This window comes from Echinococcus granulosus (genome assembly GCF_000524195.1).
Source record: "Echinococcus granulosus chromosome Unknown EG_S00001, whole genome shotgun sequence".
NCBI lineage: Eukaryota > Metazoa > Platyhelminthes > Cestoda > Cyclophyllidea > Taeniidae > Echinococcus > Echinococcus granulosus.
The window spans coordinates 2,907,703-2,931,028 of NW_020170381.1; the positions used below are offsets into that span (position 1 = coordinate 2,907,703).

At 43.0% G+C, this 23,326-nt stretch overlaps 4 protein-coding genes across 4 annotated transcripts in view; 2 read left to right on the forward strand and 2 right to left on the reverse strand. All coding sequences in view use genetic code 11, as the record gives it.

Annotated features, from left to right (window-relative positions):
- Positions 1 to 1,770: 1,770 nt before the first annotated feature.
- On the reverse strand, positions 1,771 to 12,901 carry EGR_00323 (Condensin complex subunit; the record flags this gene model as incomplete). The annotated part of the gene is made up of 24 exons (XM_024489572.1): positions 1,771 to 1,881; positions 2,621 to 2,827; positions 4,613 to 4,891; positions 5,193 to 5,412; positions 5,507 to 5,587; positions 5,900 to 6,093; positions 6,182 to 6,457; positions 6,885 to 7,151; positions 7,220 to 7,408; positions 7,648 to 7,875; positions 8,129 to 8,296; positions 8,389 to 8,530; positions 8,727 to 9,038; positions 9,258 to 9,849; positions 9,922 to 9,994; positions 10,152 to 10,292; positions 10,368 to 10,442; positions 10,596 to 10,868; positions 10,962 to 11,208; positions 11,410 to 11,588; positions 11,860 to 12,047; positions 12,092 to 12,150; positions 12,224 to 12,299; positions 12,886 to 12,901. The coding sequence occupies 24 exons, from the start codon at positions 12,899 to 12,901 to the stop codon at positions 1,771 to 1,773; spliced, it is 4,593 nt and encodes a 1,530-aa protein (XP_024356250.1).
- Positions 12,902 to 13,578: 677 nt separating this feature from the next.
- Positions 13,579 to 14,477, forward strand: EGR_00324 (Mediator of RNA polymerase II transcription subunit; the record flags this gene model as incomplete). Its single annotated transcript, XM_024489573.1, has 3 exons — positions 13,579 to 13,686; positions 13,723 to 14,040; positions 14,205 to 14,477. The coding sequence occupies 3 exons, from the start codon at positions 13,579 to 13,581 to the stop codon at positions 14,475 to 14,477; spliced, it is 699 nt and encodes a 232-aa protein (XP_024356251.1).
- A 334-nt stretch (positions 14,478 to 14,811) lies between these two features.
- Positions 14,812 to 16,054, reverse strand: EGR_00325 (hypothetical protein; the record flags this gene model as incomplete). The annotated part of the gene is made up of 4 exons (XM_024489574.1): positions 14,812 to 15,318; positions 15,389 to 15,682; positions 15,724 to 15,864; positions 15,908 to 16,054. 4 exons carry the CDS (start codon positions 16,052 to 16,054, stop codon positions 14,812 to 14,814), a joined length of 1,089 nt encoding a protein of 362 aa, XP_024356252.1.
- Positions 16,055 to 17,225: 1,171 nt separating this feature from the next.
- EGR_00326 (Multidrug resistance protein) overlaps positions 17,226 to 23,326 on the forward strand; it is a gene marked incomplete at both ends in the record, with an annotated part of 13,940 nt that continues 7,839 nt past the window's right edge. The window contains 8 exons of the mRNA XM_024489575.1: positions 17,226 to 17,357; positions 17,392 to 17,673; positions 18,181 to 18,673; positions 18,832 to 18,938; positions 19,212 to 19,325; positions 19,400 to 19,507; positions 20,343 to 20,468; positions 20,634 to 20,837. Of these exons, the coding sequence (XP_024356253.1) occupies positions 17,226 to 17,357; positions 17,392 to 17,673; positions 18,181 to 18,673; positions 18,832 to 18,938; positions 19,212 to 19,325; positions 19,400 to 19,507; positions 20,343 to 20,468; positions 20,634 to 20,837 (1,566 nt within the window). The remainder of the gene's footprint in view (positions 17,358 to 17,391; positions 17,674 to 18,180; positions 18,674 to 18,831; positions 18,939 to 19,211; positions 19,326 to 19,399; positions 19,508 to 20,342; positions 20,469 to 20,633; positions 20,838 to 23,326) is intronic.

The window sequence follows — 23,326 nt, forward strand, 5'->3', positions numbered from 1 at the left end:
GTTATTAACTTTATACTAAATTGACTATTTTCCGGCCCTTTAGATCGTATATTGAAAATTTTTATAAAACAATTATTCAAAGCCATTCATTGAAACAACTTCTAAGAAGGCTTCCCAATTGCCAAGTATCAAAGCTTTTGTTAAAGTATAGAAGTAACGACATTAAAAATGCTTTGTGATTACTGACACGTGAAATGCTAAATGCTTCACTTTCCTTTAGTGTTTCATAGTCTGTAAGTAAATGGCTTTGAGGGCAACAAAAAACCGGTTCTTGTAAAGCAGGAAGATGCTAACTTCTCTTACTAATTCAAGTAAAATGCAAAATTTATAAACCTCTTTCCACCAGTGTTTTCGATCTCGACAGCTCAAAAGTTTGGAGTGATTTATTCAAGGGTTGTGGTAAAATTACTTGCCCTAGCCTACCGGTCACAAAATTTGACATCCAAGTTAATTTAATGCTACAGTAAACACTTTATCAAAAACTTAAGGCAATGCTGAGCCCTTCTCTCTTAAGGACTTACAGAAATAGAAGAAATTAACACCCGTGGGTTGCATGGAAATATCTGCATTACAGCCTGCTGACGCTCCTTAAGCAATCAACTGGCGTCCGCTTTGTGGTTATCCTATTCACTCACCATAGTTTCTCGCTCAGTGAAATAACTCTACAAGTCTTGTTAGGGTCTACTTGAGGGCGTTTTTTTTACACAGACACATTTGTCATCGAATAGGCCCTAATAACGCCCTTTCCGTACGACAGTGGATGCCGTGCCCGTGAGGACACAAATTACCATGGCTAATGGGCTCCAGAAGTCCTATCACCCTTAAACGACAACCGAGAGGCGCACAAGAGTTTCTTGTACATCAGAAGAGAGACATTAATTGTGCGAGTGCTGGGATGGGGCAATCGTGACGTGGGTTGACAATTTACGTGTCACTGTCGTGGGACAAAAAGAGGCTCGGTCTAGGAAATTCAGCATCATTCGATCACAGCTAATGTCACCTATTAGATGTATTGCTATTATTTTGCTATTGATCCAGAATGGCAGTCAATCGAGACAAGATCACCTCAGACCTTATGAGATCGAAATAACTGCAAACGGATGATGTTACTTGCGTAGACTTATCTGGTTTACTTGGTTTAGTGAACGGTACCTCATACTGGAGTCTTCTGTCTCACGAAAAAAATCGTTTGATGGATTTATTGAAATGACTCATACATTATTTTACACCTTTTTTGACTTCACATTTAAAAAATCATTTTGACTAAATGTAAAGGTGGGTTTGAATTAAAACTTTGCTTAACAAACAACTCGCCTAACTAATTGTGTTCAATGATTACGGAGGGGTTGGAGATGCATACCTTTGGGAATAACGCATTGCGTTTGTCCACCCTAAGCTTTGTCCCACTCTCTGCTATGTTTTAATTTCACAAAAAGTACTGCAGCTTGTATCGTTTTGCGTACAGACTGCGGCTTAGACTTCCGTCTCCTAGTACACTCGTCCCCTTACTTACCAGGGCATATCGTTCTAAAGCAGCTGAGTGTTGTGATAAAATCTAAGTAACCCTAACACCTTTAACAGCCTAGGCTGTCATTAGTAGTTTGGACTTTGCGTCCCGGAATCGACGCGGTGCCTTAAATCACTATTTTTGGATAACCCTTCGTGGCAAGAGTAGCTGGTATCTGATAATGTGTGAATCTAACTGTACTTTGATCATTGCATCAATTTCGACAGCATAATTATGTGATTCAAAATACCTTGATGTGGTATTTATCTCATCGTATTCTTGTAGGGACATAAGGCTATCAGGTAATCCTCTTTACGAGCTTCTTCACTGACGCATTGCTCAGACTCAGCGCTCGTCTCATGGGGTTGAAATGACTAAAAGAGTCAAATGGGAGACCATAGGTAAAACAAATGCATACAATTATTAAAAAAGCTAAGTTTGGACCATTGAGCTGGACTTAAATGGAGACGAATGCTAAATGCTATGCAAAACATGCGTTAGAAGATTGAAAACAAGGTCGCAATGCCCAATGTCTATAGTTTGAAAGCACTTAAGTGCTCACATTCCTAGTCTAGAATGGAAAGGTACATTCGCTTAGCAATTAAGTAGGATGTTCCTTTGCTGACATTTAGGTTCTGTGACATTAGATTTCGAAACACGAATACGCGATAAAAATGGCCTATCCCAATCCCCACTGTCGGTGCATCTTCACACACGCAGAGGTCGGGCCATGCAATATATAGTATTTACCTCAAATTCCAAAAACCAAGTTTGCTCAATTAAAGTAGTCATTAAGAGCATGGAGAGTTTCTTAGTCTACATTTTACAAACCACGTTTACTGGCCTAGGAAGGACCAACTTTTGAAGCTTTGGGTGTGCTACGCTATCCCTGATGAAGAAGGATCCTCACAAACCACATGCAGCTTTGGCTTAGCCCGCAATGACTGGGTTGTGATTGGGTTCCCAAGGCCTTATTTCATACTTTGTGGGATATTTTAGTGATTTGAGGTGCTATTCACCGATGTTCAGCGCCATGAGCCGATTAGGCTTCCCCCAAACTGACATCACGTATAAAAGCATTGTACGGCTTTTCCTCCCAATATCAACTCTCACTGTTTTTCCGAGAGGTGGGAGTTGACTCATGTACACATCCACGCATGTCGATGGGGTTGTAGGCATGACCCACGTGGTCGCAACAACTGTTTGCGGTTGTTCCAAGTGGCCACCACAAACCACTCCCGCCCCAGTTTTGGGACGGATATGCGCTTTCCCGCCCTCAGGGGCTGCTCTTAAAGTTGATTTCACTGGGACGGTTTGAAGCTAAGAGAAGGAGAAAGCGACGGCACCCACATCCGACTCGATGTAAACGACTTCACAACTTCACCGTCTCCACATTGAAACCGACTTTACCGACGAGGTTCGAGGGCTGTTTTTAATCCCAAGGCCCTTGACGCCTTTTACTGGTGATCCCTACACTTTCCACTTCCTGAGTTACCTTTTTTAAACAAATTGGAGCAAAGCGATTGCGTCTTTTTCTTCAGGAAATAATTGATACTGTAAGGTGTAACAATAGATATAACCAAGTGTTTTTTCTGAAGAATGTGGCCGCAAAAAATGCATTTGTGCGTGTAAAAAATGAATAAAGCACTAAATAATGCACAGGCATGCCTAGAGGAAAAAAGACCTCCCCGCGGATACTGCAGAATAATACAAAAAAAATGTCAGAAGCGTGACGATGCGCCCGTCTGTGAATCAACTATATGCTGTGGTAAACACTACACATTCAAACACAGCAGCGAGTCCAGTGACCAGCCTTTCTGATTGAAGACATCACAATCACACCGTAGGAAATGGTTTTGTTGCAAACAACCTCATGACCAACATCTGAAATAGTTTATTCCGTGGAGAATGGGCAAAAGGACCATGCAAGCACGCCAGTGCCACTGTTGATGAGGATCCATCAGACTTGTCGACTAGCATTAACAACTGCTTGCTGTCAATGTAAACACCCACACTCAACTCAGAGGTAGGAAAACCGACAGTCAGCGAGTTTTCTATCCGCAAAGAAACAACTTTTCGATTCATATCAAAATGGTATTAAGGATGAACGAAGCGATATTGAAGAATTGAAGCGTAATTATCGAGAGGAGAATCTTATGCCAGAAAGACTGTATTTGTCCACCGAAAGACCTTAGGGGTAACGTCAGTTAATGAAAGTAAGGAAAGCTTTACATGTAACCTGACTCACCCCCATTCATCGCTATTTATGGACTCAGGCACGTACCACGAAAGCGTTATGACAGGATTTCATGAATTTAAAGTGAAACGACACTCCTGGAATTTTAGCTGAAATAGTAAGCGAGAATTTAGTTCAAAAGGAGCGGGGGGGGGGGGATTTGCTCTCCGTGAGAGACATTTGAAAATCATGGAGGCTTTCTGTGGTAAAAAGTTCACTCATGATCTACCAGCCATTAAAGGTAACTTGTGTTAGAAGCATTTGCGATGTAAGAATTAACTAGAGTTCGAGTCTATATACAAGGCCAAAGCGAATCTGGAGGGACGTGAAGCTATTAAAACCAGAAAAATAACCCAAAATCCCAGACATAAACTGCCAAGACGTCTTATTTGCTAAGAAAAAGTTTTTAATTGGGGCGAGTTCCTGCTCAATGTTACTGACCTAGACAAAAAAAGCCATATAAAAAGTCCCCGTAGCTTCAGTGGTGGATTTTGCGCCGTCAACGAACGCAGTAATGATTGAGAGGGTTTTGGAGCAAAACAATCCTGACAGGTTCAGGTTACTTGAAAGTGTTTAAGTAACGCTTCACTGTGGCATGGAAATGGGAACATCAACAGCAAGCGTAAGAGGAACATGATTCTGTTTCAAAACTAGCTCAAGAGCGCGTTCCCATAGCAAAAAATAGCCGGGAAACTCGAGACCTCTATAAAATCTTTGCTTCTTCCACTAAAACTTTGGACAAAATAATAAAAAAGCAAATGATTTCTGAACAATTAGTTAAAAATACATAAAGACATGTACATGAACATTCAGGGTCCGGAAGAGGAATAATAGAAGAGGAATCAGTGTCTGCACTAATCTTCATCCACCGCCTCCTCTTCATCTGAGCTGAAAATCATATAGGATCTGGAGGTAGCAGCAGTGCGACGAGTTCGGGTCCTGCGGGGACTGGGAGGGCGCACCGCCACCATCTCCTCCGCCTTTTCAGCCTCCCCGCTATCAATGTCACCGCTGCCCATTTGGTTGACACGGCGCACTGACTTGCGTGCGTCGGGCGCTGCGATTCGGCGCCGCTTTGCCACCGCCTTCTTCACCATAACTTCAGCGCGCTGCAGAGCCTCTTCGTCGGCGACACCTTTTCGATGGAACTGAAAAGCAGCCATGAAGACCAATATCATAATGGTATACACTCTCCACTTATAAACAATAAACTCCTGCTACTACATAGAGATCCTTCAGTAAACGATATAAATTCTGCCCTATTTATCAATTGTGAGCAGATAGTATCATTCTAATACAATACCCAAGTTGTGTAGTTTCCCCCGTATAATTGCAAGAAACCTGCAGCATTCACTTTCATTACACCCTGTATGTCTGAAGTGCACTAGAGTCAAATTCAGAGCGACAAACAACGCCTTTCATAGAAGTGAGAGTAAATCGTCCAAGCACCTCCTCGATTTTAGCCTCGAATTCTTCCAGGTGCGGTAGAGCATCAGTCTTGGCGTTTTTCTTAACGTTGGCGAGGATTTCCGAGAAGGATTGGTAAACATCGGGGATGGAGAGCTGTTGTGCAAAGATGGGCAAGTTTTCCTGCAATGTGCGGATCATACGCTCGTTGAAGGACATTACCCGCAGACAGTAGGCCAGATCACGCCACTGCCGCTCCGTCCTATGACAGAAGAGGGAGGAAGGGGCACGGTAAGTGCAAATTGGGTTGAAAATTCAACATGAAGGAGAGCCAGAAAGTGAGGAATGAAGCTTACTGTGTTACTCGGAAGCGAGAGCAGATCTTCTCCACCAGGGTTTCACAGAGTCGTTCCTTCTCAATCAACGGGAACAGGAAACTAAAGGGAACAACAACACCACCGAAAAAAGGAACTATTTGCAAAGTGTTCTATCCACAAAACCTGTAAGGTGAGTGAATTGACAAGTCGCACCCAACAATGCATTTGCAGCCAATGCAGAGGAACCACTAGCGCTAGGAAAAAACTAGGTGACGTCAACTGTAATGCTACCTTTTCTTGGACAAAAACATCAGATAAGAAACAAAACCTGATATGGACTGCTGCGGAGGAATATTCTGAAATGACTACCAATTAAAGGCAAAAAATATGTTTGCGATCACGGCCTCAAAACGGGCAGGCAGCACCACATACTCGACAGTCGTTCTGAACTTGGTTTCATTGACTCCCACTTCGGGATCGCTGAGACGACTGATTATGTCAGGTATGACGTTGTAGAGAGCGTTGCCCTTTTGAGCGAGTTCTCGGAAGAAGAGACGTGACAATTGCCTCAAGCGATCGTTCTCATCTACCAGACAAACCGTCATTTCACTGATCTGTCCCTTGACCTACATAAGGCGACGCAAATAAATGAATAGAGGAATATCACCCAGCAGTGCCAGTAGAGGTAAGAGTCGGCAAGTACATAGAACCTACCTTGACCATGTCGTTGAGAATGAGGTGGCTTAGGGTGTTGAGCGCGTTGATGCGGACTTTGGGAGAGGTATCCCTGAGCCGGGCATAGAGGTTTGGCGTCCAGGGCTCGATGAGGTTGGGAAAACGACGAGCCAGATCACCTAGGCCCACGATCAAATTTGCACGCACCACATCGGAGGGACTGCGCTCCGCCAAGGTGAATAGCAATTGCAGGTTCTGCTCGCACACCGCACTGCTTACCAGCATAAACTTCGCCAGCGAAAGTGAGGCAGACGCCTTGGAAAGTGAAAATAACACCCTTGACTAACACAAACTGTGGGCAGGAGGAAGTTGAATTAGGAGAAGGGAGGAATCAAAAAGAGTCTATTTAGCGAATCACTAACCCTAACCTTGTAGCCGGTGCTAAGCAAAGCGGCAGAAATGAAATCGATTGCATCTATCACTAGCTCATGATAGAAGAGCGTCAAATTTACATGAATTAGAGAAAACCTGGGTTGATATTATCTCGGAGACTAGATAGGCATTTATAATGCCGAAAGTTTGTGATAAACACCCAAAAACTCAGTGTGCATTTGAAACAAATGAATACTTAAATTCACAAACACCACTTGAGGATAAAACTCGTGATAGTATTTCCATTAAATACAAAAAGTGATGCAATAGATCTACGTGAAAGAAGTCTAAGAAGCAAAATCAAACACACTTGCAGGTCGGGATCAACGTATCTGCTAGGATGTGAACAAACATGCACCACCAAGGGAAGGAGGCGAGATAGCAGGTGGTCAGGTTCAAGAACAATTTCGTTGTTGAGAACATTCCGTATATAGTCTGCTTCGGCATCGTCAGCAACCGCTCCAAGGAGAGCAGCCTCCTCCTCCAAGGCGCTGTTACCGGCGCCTCCGCTCGTGTCGCCCTTCTGGGTCCCATTGGTGGTGGTGTCAAGGCGGGTCGAAGCATTGGGATTAGCATTCTGAGTGCAGAAATATAAACTGTAATAGGTACTCTACTGATTATTTATCAGTATAAAAGCAAGCTCACCAGTCTTGCCGACCTGGGGGTCTTCACAAAATGCTTTTTTGCCTGTTTGCTCTCCTCCTGAATGACCTCACGCCGTTTAAGCTCATTCAGGATGGAGAACTCCAGGTGAACAAGCATTTTGAGGGCTACATGTCCAGCCAGAGCGATGAATCGCGCCAAAATGAATGATGGGATGGTGGGTGGAACCGTCTAAGGGTTAATGAAATGGGGGAATTCTATCATCAGTAGCACCGAAACCCTTAGATTGTTTGGTAAGGTGAAATATGTTAGGAATTTTACTAGTGCAAATTCATTGAATGTTCTTATCTGAGTAATTTGGCCCAAAAACCTTATTGTGGTAGACCAACAGGAACTCCTAATAAAAAAACATAAGTGAAGCTAGGGTGTGAGCTCGTAGAAGAGGCATATGAAGCAGATCGAACACAAACTTGCGACGTGGGCTCAGCGGTATCATTGGCTGCATCGACGTCACCCTGCGCCTGGCTGTTCTCCTCTCCCTCGTCGTCCAGTTGTGACGGCTCCTGAGCCTCCTTCTGCGGCTGCGTAAAAGATGGAGGCTTCATCAGTGTCCTGAGTAACTGCTCACCAATTTCACGGATCACTTCCGCCATAACCAGACTTGGTGTGTCGATGAGTTGAAAGATTGTCGCGACCGCCTAGTCACCACGGAAAGCAAAAACATGTTAAAGGGCGGTAGTTAAGTGCCTCAAGGCTCAAAAGCGGTGTACAAGGAAGGCTGCACGCTTTGGACAAGAAAATTTATTTGAAATAAACAGCATGATGGTGGCAGTTTGGGGGGACAAGGATATCGAGGCAAGCTAGTTAAAGCAGCAAATTTACAAATTGGCGTAAAAATGCAATTTAATGTCTTTATTTGAGCGAAATAATGTTGAAACATAATACCCTCACCTGCTCCATCAAAGGAATCCAATGAAGGCGAGAAGAAGATGCAAATGTTGAGATGAGAAGTCTGCGCAAGGAAGTACAAAGCGGGTCCGAAACCGGTAGCCTAAAAGGCTCGTGAGATTTCGGGTTGACGGGTGTTGAGCGGGTAGAATGACTTTTCTGTTTCCCTATCTGTAGCCAAAAGTAAGCTGTGTAAATCACAACTTTCCGCCCAAAGGTATATTGTAAACCAATGAGAGGAAATAAATATCCCCAGTGCCCACCTTATCAGTAGGAATCATCTGTTGGATCGCCATGCATGCATACATGGCGCATTCCAAGTCGATATTCGCGTATCCCGTCGCGGCACCAAGACCATAATTGACAAGATCGTTGAGATGCAACTCCAAATTTTTCCTACTTGGTCTATAAACAAAGAGGAGGCCCACATATGCACGACAGTAGAGGCTAATATGGCCAATGGAAAACAGAAGAGTTAACTGCATTTGCTCATGCTTTGGCTTTCAAGCGGTTACGGGGATAAAATCGAACCCATTTTGAAAACGACGTGCGATAATCCGACGATCATAGGAATGAAGATGAATAGGAGAAATAGACTAACGAGGAGATCATTTTGAGAAGAATAAGGAGGGCTTTAAGCTCCTGTCGACGCTCGGAGCGAAAGGCGGCGGTGTCAGTCATAGCGGCGGCAAGATCGGTGAAGCGACTCCAAAGCTCGCGCCTGAGATCTTCGTCCACGTGGCCCAGATCGAGGAGCTCCCGCAGGATGCGTTCAAGGCTAACGAAATCGCCCATTGTTGATTCCGAGACAAGACGCACAAGGGTGGAAATGACCGCTGCCAGCGCCGCTGAGGACAGACGACCCTCCACCGTAAAAGACTCGTTCACTATATCCGGCTGGAAGTAGAGCCGACTGTAGGGTACACACAAACAGTGAAACCGACAAAGAGCACAATAAAGTGGCTAAACCCATCATGGTTTAACTCCAAACTGACTACCTTTTCCACAAAATTTACCCGCCTTCAAAAAGGAACTGATATGAATAATGCTGCTAGGAGAAAAAGGATTTTGAAGAAAAGTGAGAAACTCAGAGGAATTTGTTTTTGCCAAAAGGGAAACGGCGGACACTCACCGGGAGGCATCGAGAACGGCTTTCCTAATTTGTTCCTCCTGCGACCAAACCATAGCCATCATGTGGCGGAGAGCGGCGTCCAGGTTTCTCACTCCGGCCTGCTTAGCAGTGAGGAAGAATTCAATGGCTTCGAGGACATCGGTAACATTCTTGGAGTGTAGGAGGTTGCACACATCCTCGATGCCTGTGGATACGTAGACAGCGAAGCGCTGCATTTCGTGCAGGTAGGCCACACAGGCGCGCTGGCGAACCAGATCTGCCTTCTGGGCCTCAAAGGCCACCTCAGCGGAGATGGGTGGCGGGTGGGAGGGAGTGGCATTCATCTGTCCCTCCTGGGCCACCTGCGCCGCTGAGTGTATGACCGCCTCAAGAGCAGCCGCCGCTTCCGATACGCCTTGCTCGGCTACCACGTCTTCCTCTTCTTCCGCCTCGGATTCTGCTCTCCTGCTTTCCTCCTCTCCATCACTCTCTTCTCCCTTCTCTTCCTCTTTCCCTCCTTCGCCTTCATGGTCTTCTGAAAGACACTTTTTGGCATCATCGGTATTGGCCGGATTTGACGGTAATACGGCAGTATCCTCTTGATTGAAACGACCTGAGAATGAAAATGTTGAGTGCGTAATTAGTTGCTACTCTGAAGAATAGGCAATATTAAGAGAGTACCTACCAAAATTTTCCTCTAATACTTGAAGCCTCATCTGTTCCTTGTTCAAAACCCTGGCTAAATCTTCCATACTAAGCTAAAAATATAAAGTAGCAAACATTGAAGATAAATTAAATAATGAATTCATACGCAAATGAAGTCCAATTTACATGAGCGCGTCATCGAACATGTTCAACTACTGTATCTTGTCAAGTTATTAATAATCGTCGCAAAGGCAGCAGCTAATAGCATACCTTAGCTGCTGGGCATTGGATAATGATGACAGTTAAAAGACGCATAGCATATTTCCGGACCAAACTAGAGACATCGAAGACAGCCCCCTCCGATCCAACAAGCAAACTGGCCAACTGAACTTGCCGTCTGATTGGTAAGCCCTACAGGCGAGAAAAGTGAGGAAAAACGTAAAATATAGGACGTGCAATCGAGAGGCGCAAGTAGAAGCAACATACTCCAGCAGAAGCAAGATTGCACCAAATTTGCAGAGCGCGAGCACGCACAAATCCATTAACATCGTGAATATGCTCCTAAAAACAAGAGTTCAAAAAGGTGGCAATACGACTAATTGAACCGTAGCACTTGTGGATTGTGCTAGTCACGACACGACTGATTTTTATGGTGAGTTGGTTGAATGGGAGTAGAGTAACCAGGAGCTGCCAACACAGAGGAAGCGAGCTCACCTGGAGTACATCCATGAGGCGGTCACGCTGTATCTTATCCTTCCCCTCAATCTGTGCGTGGTCGGCGTGGAGGTTGCGCAGGACCTCGCCAATCACGTTAAGAGCACAATTGCGCATCTGGTAGGGGTCTTCGGAGAGCCGAGTGCGGATCAGCGGGAGAATAGAGGTTGCCAATGAGGGGTGCGCTGACGACACCAATTCCAGGAAGGAGCACAAGTTGTGAGTTCCCGTCGAATCGCGCTCCAGATCCTCGCCGTTGTAACTGCAAATTTCCTATGAGAACAAAGAAAGAGAATATGGAAGTGTTATGTATCAAAGGGGAGTGTATGGGGTGGGTAGGGTTTGATAATGCAGTGCGAGACGTACAGTGAGTAATTCCTTGACAAAAGGTACCATGGTCTCATCAGTCATGAAGTTGTTAACAATTGCGGAGAGTACGTTGGCCGTGTGTGCAAAGCATTGGAGCATTTGGGCCAATTTCAAGCAGCAGGCGATTCCATGCTTATAGAATTGAATCAGAGTGCTCAGGAGATTTGTGATGGCCATCCTCAGCATCGCACTGGCCGATAACGACTTGTTTTCCAACAACTTGTAGCAGCTATTCGCCAAAAGACTAAAGGAAAACAACACACAATGACCTCGAATGATACCAATTCGGTTACCCAAACATAGTTCCGCGTATAAGTTTTGGTAGACTAATGTTATCTAGTTGTTGGAAATGGAGAACAAGCCATAATAATGTGGAATGGAGCAGAGTAAGATTAAGTAACACTTTTTTATAAAAACAATAGCCCTTGTTGCAAAAAAAGCATACTTGACGAAGTCATCTTCAACTACTGGGGGATCCCAGAACTGTTTGATATCCAATTTGCAAAGTTGATCCAGCACTGTGATAGCAGTGGAGCACTCATCTGGCCAGTTGAGAGACATGTCGAATTCTGGTCGACGAACCTTGGCGGCAGAATTCAGAGCCTTGCTGCGTCCACGTCCGACCTACAGTGAAAGAATATTAGAAATTGTTTTTAAAAAGTCAACTCAGAAAAACTAGAAAAAGTATTACAGTAAACGAACTTGGGTGTCAGGCAGTACAATGGCATAAATAGGAGTGAAAAATGATTTGCAGACCATTTTTGTTCTCGCCAGCGATTCTTATTAAGGTGAACTATTTGCCTGCGCAAGTGCATTTCATAAAATAAGTACAAAAAGCATGGTCCGGCGATTTTTGTGAAATAAAGTGGAAAAACATGACATAAGACGAACTGACCTTTACCGAAGAAGAGGCACTACTCTCCGCAGTAGAATCATTCTCGATTATTTCGATGAGTTGACACAAAAGGTAGGCATGCATCTTAACAGCATTTCTTCTCTCTAAGAGATCATTTCTGTTGAGACCAGAAGTAGAACCGGGAGGCTTGATCACCCCAACCAATTCACGAACAGAGACCTCGCAGCCTGTTTCGGAAACAGTTTTACCTTAGGTCAAACAGAGACCTTACCTTTAAGCACAATATGCCATGTATCCTCCTTTGTACCTGAATCTACTGATTTCCATTCGCTATAAATGTATACAAGTCACATGAAACAAGTCCACATATCATAACACTTCTTCTAGCATCAAAACGACCTACTGCAAGACACTGAATAGGGCATCAAAACATTTCAGAACAGCTCCGTGGCCTTCGCGGACAAGGTATTTTTGGCAAGCTGGAAGGAAAGATGGTTAAGCTTGTTTTCTTCTATTAATGCCAACATGATTCTAGTACGTCCACGTTACCTTTAACTTCTGATGCCAAATTTCGCACTGAGACTAATTCATTGACAGAATAGGATGAAAGTGTAGAGTTTAGAAGATCACTCCGTGATACTGGAATCACGAATTCCAGCATGTTTTGCAGTAACGTAAGGCAAGAATGTCTAGGTGGAGAAAATTGCGATCAAAATGATATTCAGGAAGGAAAGTTGGATAAAACTAGTAAATCAACCCATTAATGATACATAAAAAGAATAGCAGAATTACCATAAAGGTTGCCGAAGCGTTAAGTCGACGATTAATGTAACTATTTTATGGTGGAAATAAAGGGATAAAGGGCTAAAAAGAAGGGAACAGTGCAAACCAAGCGATTAACCAAAGGGCCTTGCGAAGATGCCTTACAGATTACAAGAGGATTAATGGGAACAGGCATTTCCAACACACCTGCAGTAGGAAGACTCCAAAACGAGGTTATTTGAATATTAAGCACCCATTGGTCGGAATTCCTTACCAATAAAATGTGGGTATTTTGAAGCCCACCTTGATAAGAGATCATTATCACAATATGGGATGTCTAGAGCGTAAAGAATTTGCTATGCAAAATAAGCATGACTTAGTCCAAATCGCCCTCTCTAAAGGGTAACCGTTACGACAAGTTGGTAGGCACCTTAAAAAAATTAAAGGAAACAGATATCTATATCGTACACCTCGAAATGAGGTCAACAGTCTCGTGTAATGCTGTAGGAGGAACCGCTAATCCGTTTGAAGTGACATAGTAAGGCATTTACATAGGTAAACGGTGATGATTTTTAGCATGTCTCGCCTAACATTAATTAAAATCGGGATAATTTGCTAAGTGCCTAATGGCCTATAATACACCGATTTGCAGCTCCCCAAACTTTACTAAAATGTATTAAACTGAATTTCTGGCTTACAAAACTTATCGGTACGTTATTCTAAGAATCGGCGCCAACTAATAGAATGATGCGCAAAAGAGTGTTTCTCACGAATCATTGGTGCTTCTCTTGGAAATTTGGTGTGCTTCTTCCACCGCTTTACACTTGCAGTTTGGCGGTTCCGTTGGTTTTTGTTTGGGCTTTTGTACTTTAAGTGTACACTTACAAGTAGATCTGACACTGAATAGATTTCTTTGAAATTCGGCAGGGATACGCTAACAGTGGACTCGGTTTTCACCACACCTTTTTTCCCCAAATAATAGTTTCGGGGTTCCCAATGGAAGCGTCCGAAAGACAACATCTGGAAAGTTTCCTGCTGTTGAATTCACCTGCTTTAAAATTGAAACAAAAACTCTTTGACTTATTGACAATTGTGGAAACTCAGGTATGCCTTCTTGCTTTTTGCGATTACTCTGTGCAGCGTGACACTGCTGACTGGCCCAAATATCTAAGCACATTTGGTCTCTGTGCCTCCGAATTGGTTGAAATTCGGAAGTTTCTAGAATCTGAGAGGTTTGCTTTAGCTCAGTCGATGATTCTCACACCACAGGTTTTGAGTACGGAGGCGGAACCAAACCTAGCCAAGGCGACTGAGGATCGTCTGCTTATGTTCAACCAGGATGCGACACCCCTGTATCTTCGGACAAAATTGGACCCACAGGTTGGTCCTTACTCCCCCATCCTATATCCGCCCAAAACCCCTAATACAGTTTGTGTTACTGCTCTATCCGCGGCTCTCGTGAGCTTCGGTGCTAGCTTTTCGACCCAATTATCTCCGGACCTTAATTCTCAATGTATCCCGGGCCTGAGGATAAGGTTCTGATGCCCAAGCACTCCGCACCTGTTTTCCTCTTAATAATGACTCCTAGTTGCATGGAATTTGCAGCTGTGATTTACCTATAGGTAGAAGCTTTGCGGGCGGCCGTGGACGCGCGGGCGGCATCGCTACGCACTTCCCTTGCGGTTTCGCCAGAACATGCGCTGGTGTTGCATGAAAAGCTCGTTGTAACACTGCTGGATGATGTGCACCTACTGAAGCAGGAAATGGACCAAGACCAAGAGAAATTGGCCACTATCAGGTCGGCAGCAAACCAAGACGATCTTTTCAGTCTAGCGGCCACCATGGCCGTCGGCAGGGATTACGCAATGAGAATGAAACCCGATGGACCCAAATAGACAGAGCTCGTTCTCCCTTCTACGTACTGTATTATACTTATTTGTACAAATTCCACACAGTACTTCAACTACTGGAGCAAATTCTTCTAAACTCATAATTGATAGCAGTTTGGAATTTCGGCTTGCATCGAATGTGTGCAATCCCGCGGAGCAGTGTTGGCAAATTCGGTAAGTAGATTGTTTAGCCAGGTTACGCACAGCTGTGAACTAGCGCGCCGATTTGAAGCGATTTACTGATGCACTGAAGCGCACAGCTCGCACCGTATCCCAGTAACCGAAAAGTTACAGAAGACAGTACACAGTATAAACGGCGTGATACACGGCTATAAATCAACTACTTGATCGTTATTTTAACAGACATCTTGTCGGAAATAGTGTACTGATCCCAGTTTTTGGCAGGATCGTACGGTTCCCATCGACTGGCTGGAAAAATGTGCTTGTGACGCTCATACCACGAGCGCAAGCACACCTTACCCGCGTGTGATTCCTCTTTTTCCTTGCTCACGTCCATCCGTAGTCTTACATCGTCGTAGACATCGAAGGAGAAGAGCGGGCCGGATTTGCCTCGAGCTTTGGTAACTATAAAGTCGTAAAACGTGTAGTGATGAGGTATAATGAGGTCCTCTTTGATGTACATCATTTGATCTGCGGAGGCTGCGCGGAGCTCAGAAAAGTCTTTTCGAAGCTGGTCGAGGCATCGATGGAGGAAGAGGTGAATAGAGTGACCTTTTTTCATTTTAACTTGACGTCGGTGACCAGAGCCATCCCAGTAGCTATAGGTTATGTTTATTTCTTCCTCTTTAATCGCCGCCTGCTTCGCGTGCCATTCACGTCGCAGCTCCTCACTAAACATTAAAATTGGAATAAATCAAAAAGTGCAAATGAACTGATTGTTCAATCAAGCTGATTACTTGCCGTAGCTGCTTTTCTTCCTCATCGCGATCAATGTCGGGTAGAAAGCTAGTGTCAACATCTGGGTTTTTTCCTAATCTCCTACGTTTTTTCTTGAATTCCTCCGTCTCAGCTTCATTTGTTTCGTGATAATTTGGGTCGACCACCCCTCCTATGTCATTATTACTAGCGGTTACTGATCCAGATGGCGAAATGCAACGCTTATCGTTGGGATGTTTGAGGCTTAGTGGGGGCCTTTCATCTTCCGATTCAGTCAATTCATCCTCCTCATCTTCATTAAACGAAATGGGACCCTAAAATGGCACTAGCCATAAGATCGAAGTATACGGCATACTCTACGAACGGCACCGTGTTTCCCGTGCCGAGCCTCTCCAAACTTTGCCTTATTTGCTTTGCCAAGAGCAAGTTCCTTCTCTCTTTGAGTGATTACGGCCTGCTGACGAGCTTTCATCTCATCCAGTGTAACTAAGCCAATCTCATTACAGAAAACTCTAAATAAAGTCCTAAAAAGAGCTTACGGTATCCGTCTTGAGTTGATTTTCTATGCTATCGTGTTGGACAGTGAACTTATTAGTGAATTCGCCAACACGCAATTCCGCTTCAAGCTTCTTCTTTTGGAACTCAATTTCCTGACGTTCCTTCTCACGTTGTTTGAGCAGCTGCATTGCTCTTTGTGATTCCTTCAAGTTGCCTTTGAATGAGCTCATTTTCTGAGGGAAAAATAAGTTATGGTACATCAGGACTTATTCTAAAGCAATGTTGTACGAAATTAATTCGCGCTGTAATAGGGTCCACCAAGGTTTTTTTGGCGAAGTTCAAACACGAAAGACTTGGAAAGTAAATAAGCAACAACTTATACGAACAATCACTAAGGATCCAGGAGAATAAAAGCAAGTCTAATATTTGAAATGATCACAAGCAAATTCAGCATGTATTGATGTTGTAACGGGAAACAACAATCAACTTTGCACAAAGAGTCCACCAATGGGGTGAAAGAGGGGGCACTGAGAACCTAGGGGCGTGGGATTCCACGGGCAGACACCGACCACCCAAAAAGCCGCGAGGGGTGTCGGAACACTGTCGCGTATTCAAGTAGTTCAAACAATGCGCAATATAGTTCATAATCCTCCAGAAAAGGCAGTCTAAAAATAAACAAGAACTAGCCAAAGCTACTCAGATTTGCTGCTTTATATACCAGTTTGTAAAGTAGTTTACTTCATTTATTCTACCATGTTTCGCAAAAAACAATTCTTACAGGAAAAGAATTAGCAGTTTTAGGAAAAATTATGCATAAGTGCCAGATTTGTTGCGAAAACATCGGTTATTTTAGTAAAATTGGAGAATGAGTTACAGACTTTGCTTGTTGCCCTCGAATCTACTTGCGCCTTTCACAAATTGCTGGCGCTACATCTATTGACTTTGCAAAGGCAAATAAAGAAAAGCAATGGAATAATTTTAGCCTAGAACCTTAATTTTTGCTAATATACTTCCAACAGATTAATTTTCTTTAGACCAAACGGCAAACCGTTTATGTTTGTTTCAGTTAAAAGTTGTTCTATAATAATAAGGTGTGCTTCGCTGTAAACTATTGCAAGAGCTATCCGTGCTTACGCCTATTCTGCGTTTTCGTCTAAACATGCTAATGGCTGCGAAATCCTTTTTTCAGTTTTGCGATTCTTAATGCAATTATTTCATCTAGTCATAAAATTATTGAACAAGGCTGCCGTGGGATATAACTGCTGCTGTTTTAACCATCCACCTGCTAAATGCACTATGACAACCAATATGTATATATGTTGAAAGCAACGATGCTGGTGGTGACGTATTTTGCTTTGAATGGGAGACAAAAAAGACGGAGAAAATGTTTTGTTAGAAGAATTCGGGGCTCGCAGTACTACATCTGATGACAGTTATCTATTGGGTGCAGATCCTGACTTTGGTGATGCGTCGCTAAAGTTTTATCAACTGGTTTGTCAAATCCTCATTTTAAGCGACATTTTAGCTTCGTTTCTCAGATGCGACAGACAAGTTTTTATTTTGTCTTGGAATATTTGGGAGTGTTGTGACGGGGCTGGCGCAACCACTCTCACTTCTACTTCTTTCAAAGCTTGTTACATCCTTCACCGATGGGTCGAATGTTACACTTGTTGAGAAGATGAAGGTTTTCTTACCATACTACATTTCAATTGGCTTCGTGGCCTTTGTCATTTCATTTGTGCAAATGTTTGCCCTTACTGTCTCTGCGAAACGGCAAAGTCGACGCATTCGTTTACTGTTATTTAAGGTGGGTAGTGCGTCAAGAATGGAATGTACCACTTAAGACTATTTATGTGCTGATATCATTGTAGTTATAGCATCTTGTATTTTGTCGTTTGTTTACTAAGTCGTATTAGTCCATATCACAGCAATATTTTATTTATACAACCGTACTATTAGCGAGCTGTTCTGGTGTCTGGGCACATGACAAAATCTGTAAGAATTCCGGGTAACATTACGAAGTATGAAGTAGTGATAGTTTTGGACATTTTGCTCATTTTCATGTGACACCACCTATAAGTTCATCAGTAAATCAACTAAAATATTGGCTGATAATTACTGGTTTTAATGAAGTCAAATGTCGTATATCATCCAATAGTTGATTGCATGTGCTAATCGCACTATATGACGACCGCTTCACCATTAAATATCCCCTAGCGAATTGTGTTAAGTTTGGTTATATTACGCCTATTTCTGGAGAAAATAACCTTCCTTGTAAGCTGGCTTATTCTTAATGTTCTTCGTTAATGTGCAGCACATACTGCGACAGGATATTGCTTGGTTTGACAAACAAACCTCCGGAAATCTAATTACGAAACTGAGTTACAGCATTGACCAAATTGAAGGTGGTATCGGTGATAGGCTGGGCAATTTTCTTCAAAACGTCGTCACCGCCGTTGCAGCAGCTATTGTTTCTTTAATCACTGGTTGGAAGTTGGCATTAGTTTCCTTTACTATGGCTCCGTTTATCCTTGGTGCCTTCATGACCCTGGGGTGTGCCCTTCGAAAATATGCAACAAAAGAGATTCTTGCTTATGAAAAGGCTGGTTCAGTTGCAGCCGAGATTCTTACATCCATTCGAACAGTTTTTGCCTTTGGATGTCAAGAAAGGGAATCTTTTAGATATGAGAAGGAGCTAGGCGCTTCGGCTCGCGTTTTCATGCTCAAAAGTTTACTCATGGGATTTGGTACGTCAACATTAACAATATTTACATTAGTGCTTCTGAAAAACAACTTCTTTATCCAAAGTTATTCGCATTCAACTTTTTTAAAGGTCAGCGATCGTCAAGATGCGTTAAAAAACTCCAGATATCAAAAGTTTAATCTTGTCAATGATTTTTTGTGGATATTTGTCCCATACATTTATATAATAGCTGAGCAATCCTTTCGTGTTTTCTTCATACAGGTATGGGAATGATTGGCTGCACCATCTTTTGTGCCTCGGCACTCATCCTTTGGTACGGTGTTGAACTGATTATAACGGAAAGCTATTACAACGGCAACATTGTCTCGGTAAGGCGAGCTCTTACTTGTGAACTTAAAAGTCCAATTCGTCTAAAATTTGGTTGCAGGGATAAGGTTTATCTTGACCCAAATCTGACAAAAACGAAATTTCAAGTACTTGTTAGTATCAACCCAATGCTTTGAGATTTAAATATCTATTCTAAGTCCCGGATGGCAATTGTTAAGTTAAATGCATGTTTAAGCGTTTACTGAACTTAGGGTTTAAATAGACGGAATTGAAAATGCCGAATCTGAAAAACGCGGTTCTTATTTATTCTTAAGGTTGTGATATCATTCATAGTCGGCAACACAAGTCTGGGGAGAAGCCTGCCGGAAATAGAGTTCTTTGCAAATGCGAAACGTGCCGCAGCGTCCATATTCTTAATAATTGACAGAGTAAGTGACTTAGGCGATTCTGAGGTAAACACAGCAAAAATTGACACTACCACTGATTTTTCATTTGGCCACAGATTCCAGCTATAGATGTGATGGGACAGGGTATGAGACTGGACTCCTTTTCCGGCAAAATTGAATTTAGAAATGTGTCTTTCTCTTATCCGACAAGACCAGATGTTCAGGTAAAATTTTGCTCTTCATTTAGCATTATTTGTCTTAAAATAAAGGGATAAGTGTCGGCTTCTTTTACTTGAATCTTGGTACATACATCGGGATGATGGATGTGCATTAGCAAATAAAACTGAATAATTAGAAAGATGCCCTCAACTATCGTTAATGGTAAGTGTTTTGCTCTGAGTGGCATCATGGTCACATAAATTACATAACAAAAACTAAAAACTACTTGGATGAGCTAGCCAGAGTGAACTATTTTGCTGAAGCGGTGAAATGACGTAGAAATTTCGGTGTTTGCACAGGCAAAAATATCAACCAACCATTGATTTAAAATATCGCTTCTCAGTTCATCGATGTTATGATGCAATAAGTGTGACTAGAATTCCTTAGTCGAACAAAAAGCGTAATAGTAGCTCCCCTGAACTAGTCATTCTGGTGGTACTTACTTTCCCCACGGTTTCACTTTTGTTACAGACCGATGACATTGGAGAGTGATTATTTTCCTAAGTTGCAATTAATTCTTTTAATCACCAACATGTTGTACATCTTGTTATGGAATTCTACTTTGTAATTTATTCCACACTTTACCAATACCTTGTTTCAAAAAAAATATTTCATCTTAAGCTACTTTTATTAGTAAATAATGTAGCCGTTTTCAAGCTTATCTAGCTCAGCAGAGTTTAGTGAGCCGCAAGACTTTAGGAGTGCTAATTAAAAAGGAAATCCCAAAGAAAAATATCCGCAATTTTTATTTTGAATTGGAGGCTGCATCTTGTTTATTGATGGCGTCATCAGCCTGGGGTGGCGATGAACTCTTACGCAGTGATTGTCTGTAATTTTTAGGTTTTGAAGAACTTTTCGTTGACAGTGAATCCAGGTGAGACGGTGGCAATCGTTGGTCCCAGTGGTTCGGGCAAAAGCACAACGGTTCAGCTGATTCAGCGCTTTTACGATGCTGTCCATGGAAGTGTGAGTTTTCAACTCATTCGAAAACATCCTTCCTTCAAAACGTTTTGTATCTTAATAGGACCGTGTCCAATCTTAATGTTTTATTTTGCCTTAGGTATTTCCCGTGCGTAAAACGGAGTAAACTAATTACGATTCCCATTTTTTTTCACTCCATTCATATCTCAGATCCTGTTAGACGACGTAGACATACGCGATCTCAATGTCGCGTGGTTACGTTGCCAACTCGGCGTTGTGTCACAAGAACCAAACCTATTCGCCGGCACGGTCACCGAAAACATCCTAATGGGAAAGCCGGAGGCGGAATTCAAGGAGGTTGAGGAATCCGCCAGGGAGGCCGACGCACACAATTTTGTTGTCACTCTGCCAGAGGTAATTCCAAATTATCGTACTATCTGCAACATAGGGTCCGGTATTTTCACTTACGCTCGCATTTTCACTGCTTATTACCGGCGTACGTGAATTCTAAACTACAAAGCTATTGGGGCATGGCAGTGTGAGATTTAAAGGAATTTAGCAAAACCATGCCCTGCCTGCGTGATAGGCATTGATACAGTTAATTTTTGTTCACGTGATCGACTGATCTTGGCATCCATGAGACTACTTCACTGAAAGGAGAATGCGATTGGGAGCTGCTTGCAAAGTAACCAATAGAACCCTTTTTCTCGTGTTGAAAGGGCCCAGGAACTATTTGACCACCTCCTTTTGGGTCGTAGCAGTGCTGCTAAACAATTTTCTGAGGTGCGACACTGAAAAACTGCTTTGCATGCTTGTCGTTATCAATCTTATCATCAGGGAAGCGTAACTAGGATTCACGTAATATTCCTTTCATTCTTCTATGTAATAATTACTATCACAATTATGAATGAGGTTGGTTAAAATTATTCTGCACCACTTGTCAAATCGTCTACCACTTACTAAGGGCGACAGTTACTGACCTCGAAATTCGAAGGGGCGTGGAAGGCTCACATTATCCCAAGATTCTCCCACTGGTTGTATTGCGCGCTAATTTCTTGTCCACAAAGTACGTTACCTTTTTCAGGCCACTAAACGTTCCAGTTTATCCAAATCCTCCATAAGTGGATCAGCAATAACTGTGACCTAGTTATCAACTCCGGTTCGAATTCATTTACATTTTGGCTCACCAGAATTTAGCTTTCGTAATCAATTAAACCGGCAGTTTCAATAGCACGTAGTTTGAGTCACTTAACACGTCAAACCGATGCTGCCATTTGTCTTCTATGCACACAGCATGTATGGGGGCTTCAAAGGGGTGGATGTGTGCATGCTGCCATTGCCACTTTCGTTAGTCGAAATTTTCCGACGGTGCCACGCCCATTCCAGGTATCTTCTTTTCTTAAATCGAAAAGTTACTACAGATCCTCGGAAGATTACCTCCCATAAGTTTGTAAAACAAAAGTGCTATAATCTATCGATGTCAAAGTGCTACCAGCGAGCTCCACTATGCCTGTGTAATATTGGCCATGGATTCGCCTCATTTTAACGGTAACTTTAAATATTTCGGCTAGTTAGATGTTTATTACGCTTTCTACCTTGGTGCAAGTCGCTTCTAATTTGCTCGGTTAAAAGATGCGCTCTTTTGTAGATGAACTTAACTTTCTAATTTATTTTTCTACCATAATCATAAATGAAAGGTAGCAATCCTTAACATTGTCGAGAAATTTACAAGCTACTCCATACATTAGATAAGAGTAGCTGGTAATGTTTGTGCTACTGTTTTCTCATCAGTGATTGCTAAATTGCCATGATTTGATGTTCTTCTACACTGTTTTTGCGCAAACTATGATGTCACATTACATCGTGTAGCTCTCCAAAAAGCAGACTTGGTACTACTGTGGCGTTCCAAGACTTTCTTGAAGAAAAAAGCCAGTACTCGGGCAGAATATATATATATATTTGACATCAGTAAGGCTTGGGGCTAGTGGCAGTATGGAGGCCAGCCCATCCCTTTCCTTGGTCAAAGGTGGTCGGTGCTGCAAGGAAATACTCACAAGCCAGTTGTGCCACTCATTGAATTTTAATGCAACTGGGGAGATAAACGACTGCAGTGTTACTGACTCCTCTTAGTGGGGAAATGTTCTGGCCATCACGCGTGTCTAAGGCTAGTCGTAGGAACACTGGCCCAAATGCGGAGTTCAATAACAAAGGACGGGATCGGACATAGTTCCGTGGGGACAGAATTGCTTTTCTATTTCTCTTCGTCACATTGTTCTCACTTTAGAGCTGCTCAGCCACATATGCCTACCTCGGTTCTATTCAGCTAGTAGAGGGGTTGAAGAGGTATCGCGGGTTCGAATGCTTGATATTTTTCATGCGGGCACGGTAAGCAGCTTCGTAACGAACTTTACGAGATGGTTCACGGTTGGTGTCGCTAACGTTGTTAGTCTCTTTCCTGCAGAACATGGAACTGGGGTCGCTGCCGAAGGCAGACGTCATTGTTAGCCCTTTTGCTGGGGATCGCCACCTGTTTTCCTATCTGCAGCATGTGCACTTCTACCCCACTAATCTCTTATCAGAGAAAATCAGGACTGGTCTCCTTTAAGATCGGATTTGCTTTCCGCTGCTATCAATGTAGCTCCCCGAGACTTCCCTGAAGACGGGAGAAGAAATATTACTCTGCCAAAATGTATATATTTGACATGCAGTAGGGCTTGGGGGCCACTGGCATGGCCCAGAGACCAGCCATCGCGCGAAGGTACAAAAGGCAGAGACCCAAAGTGGCTCCTTTTCCGAAAACAAGAGTTAAACAAGCAACGTATTACACTGCAGCTCTTTAACATTGAATCCATTTGTGGAGCTGCGTGTTCACTTAAACCATAGGCACTGCCATGATATTGGCG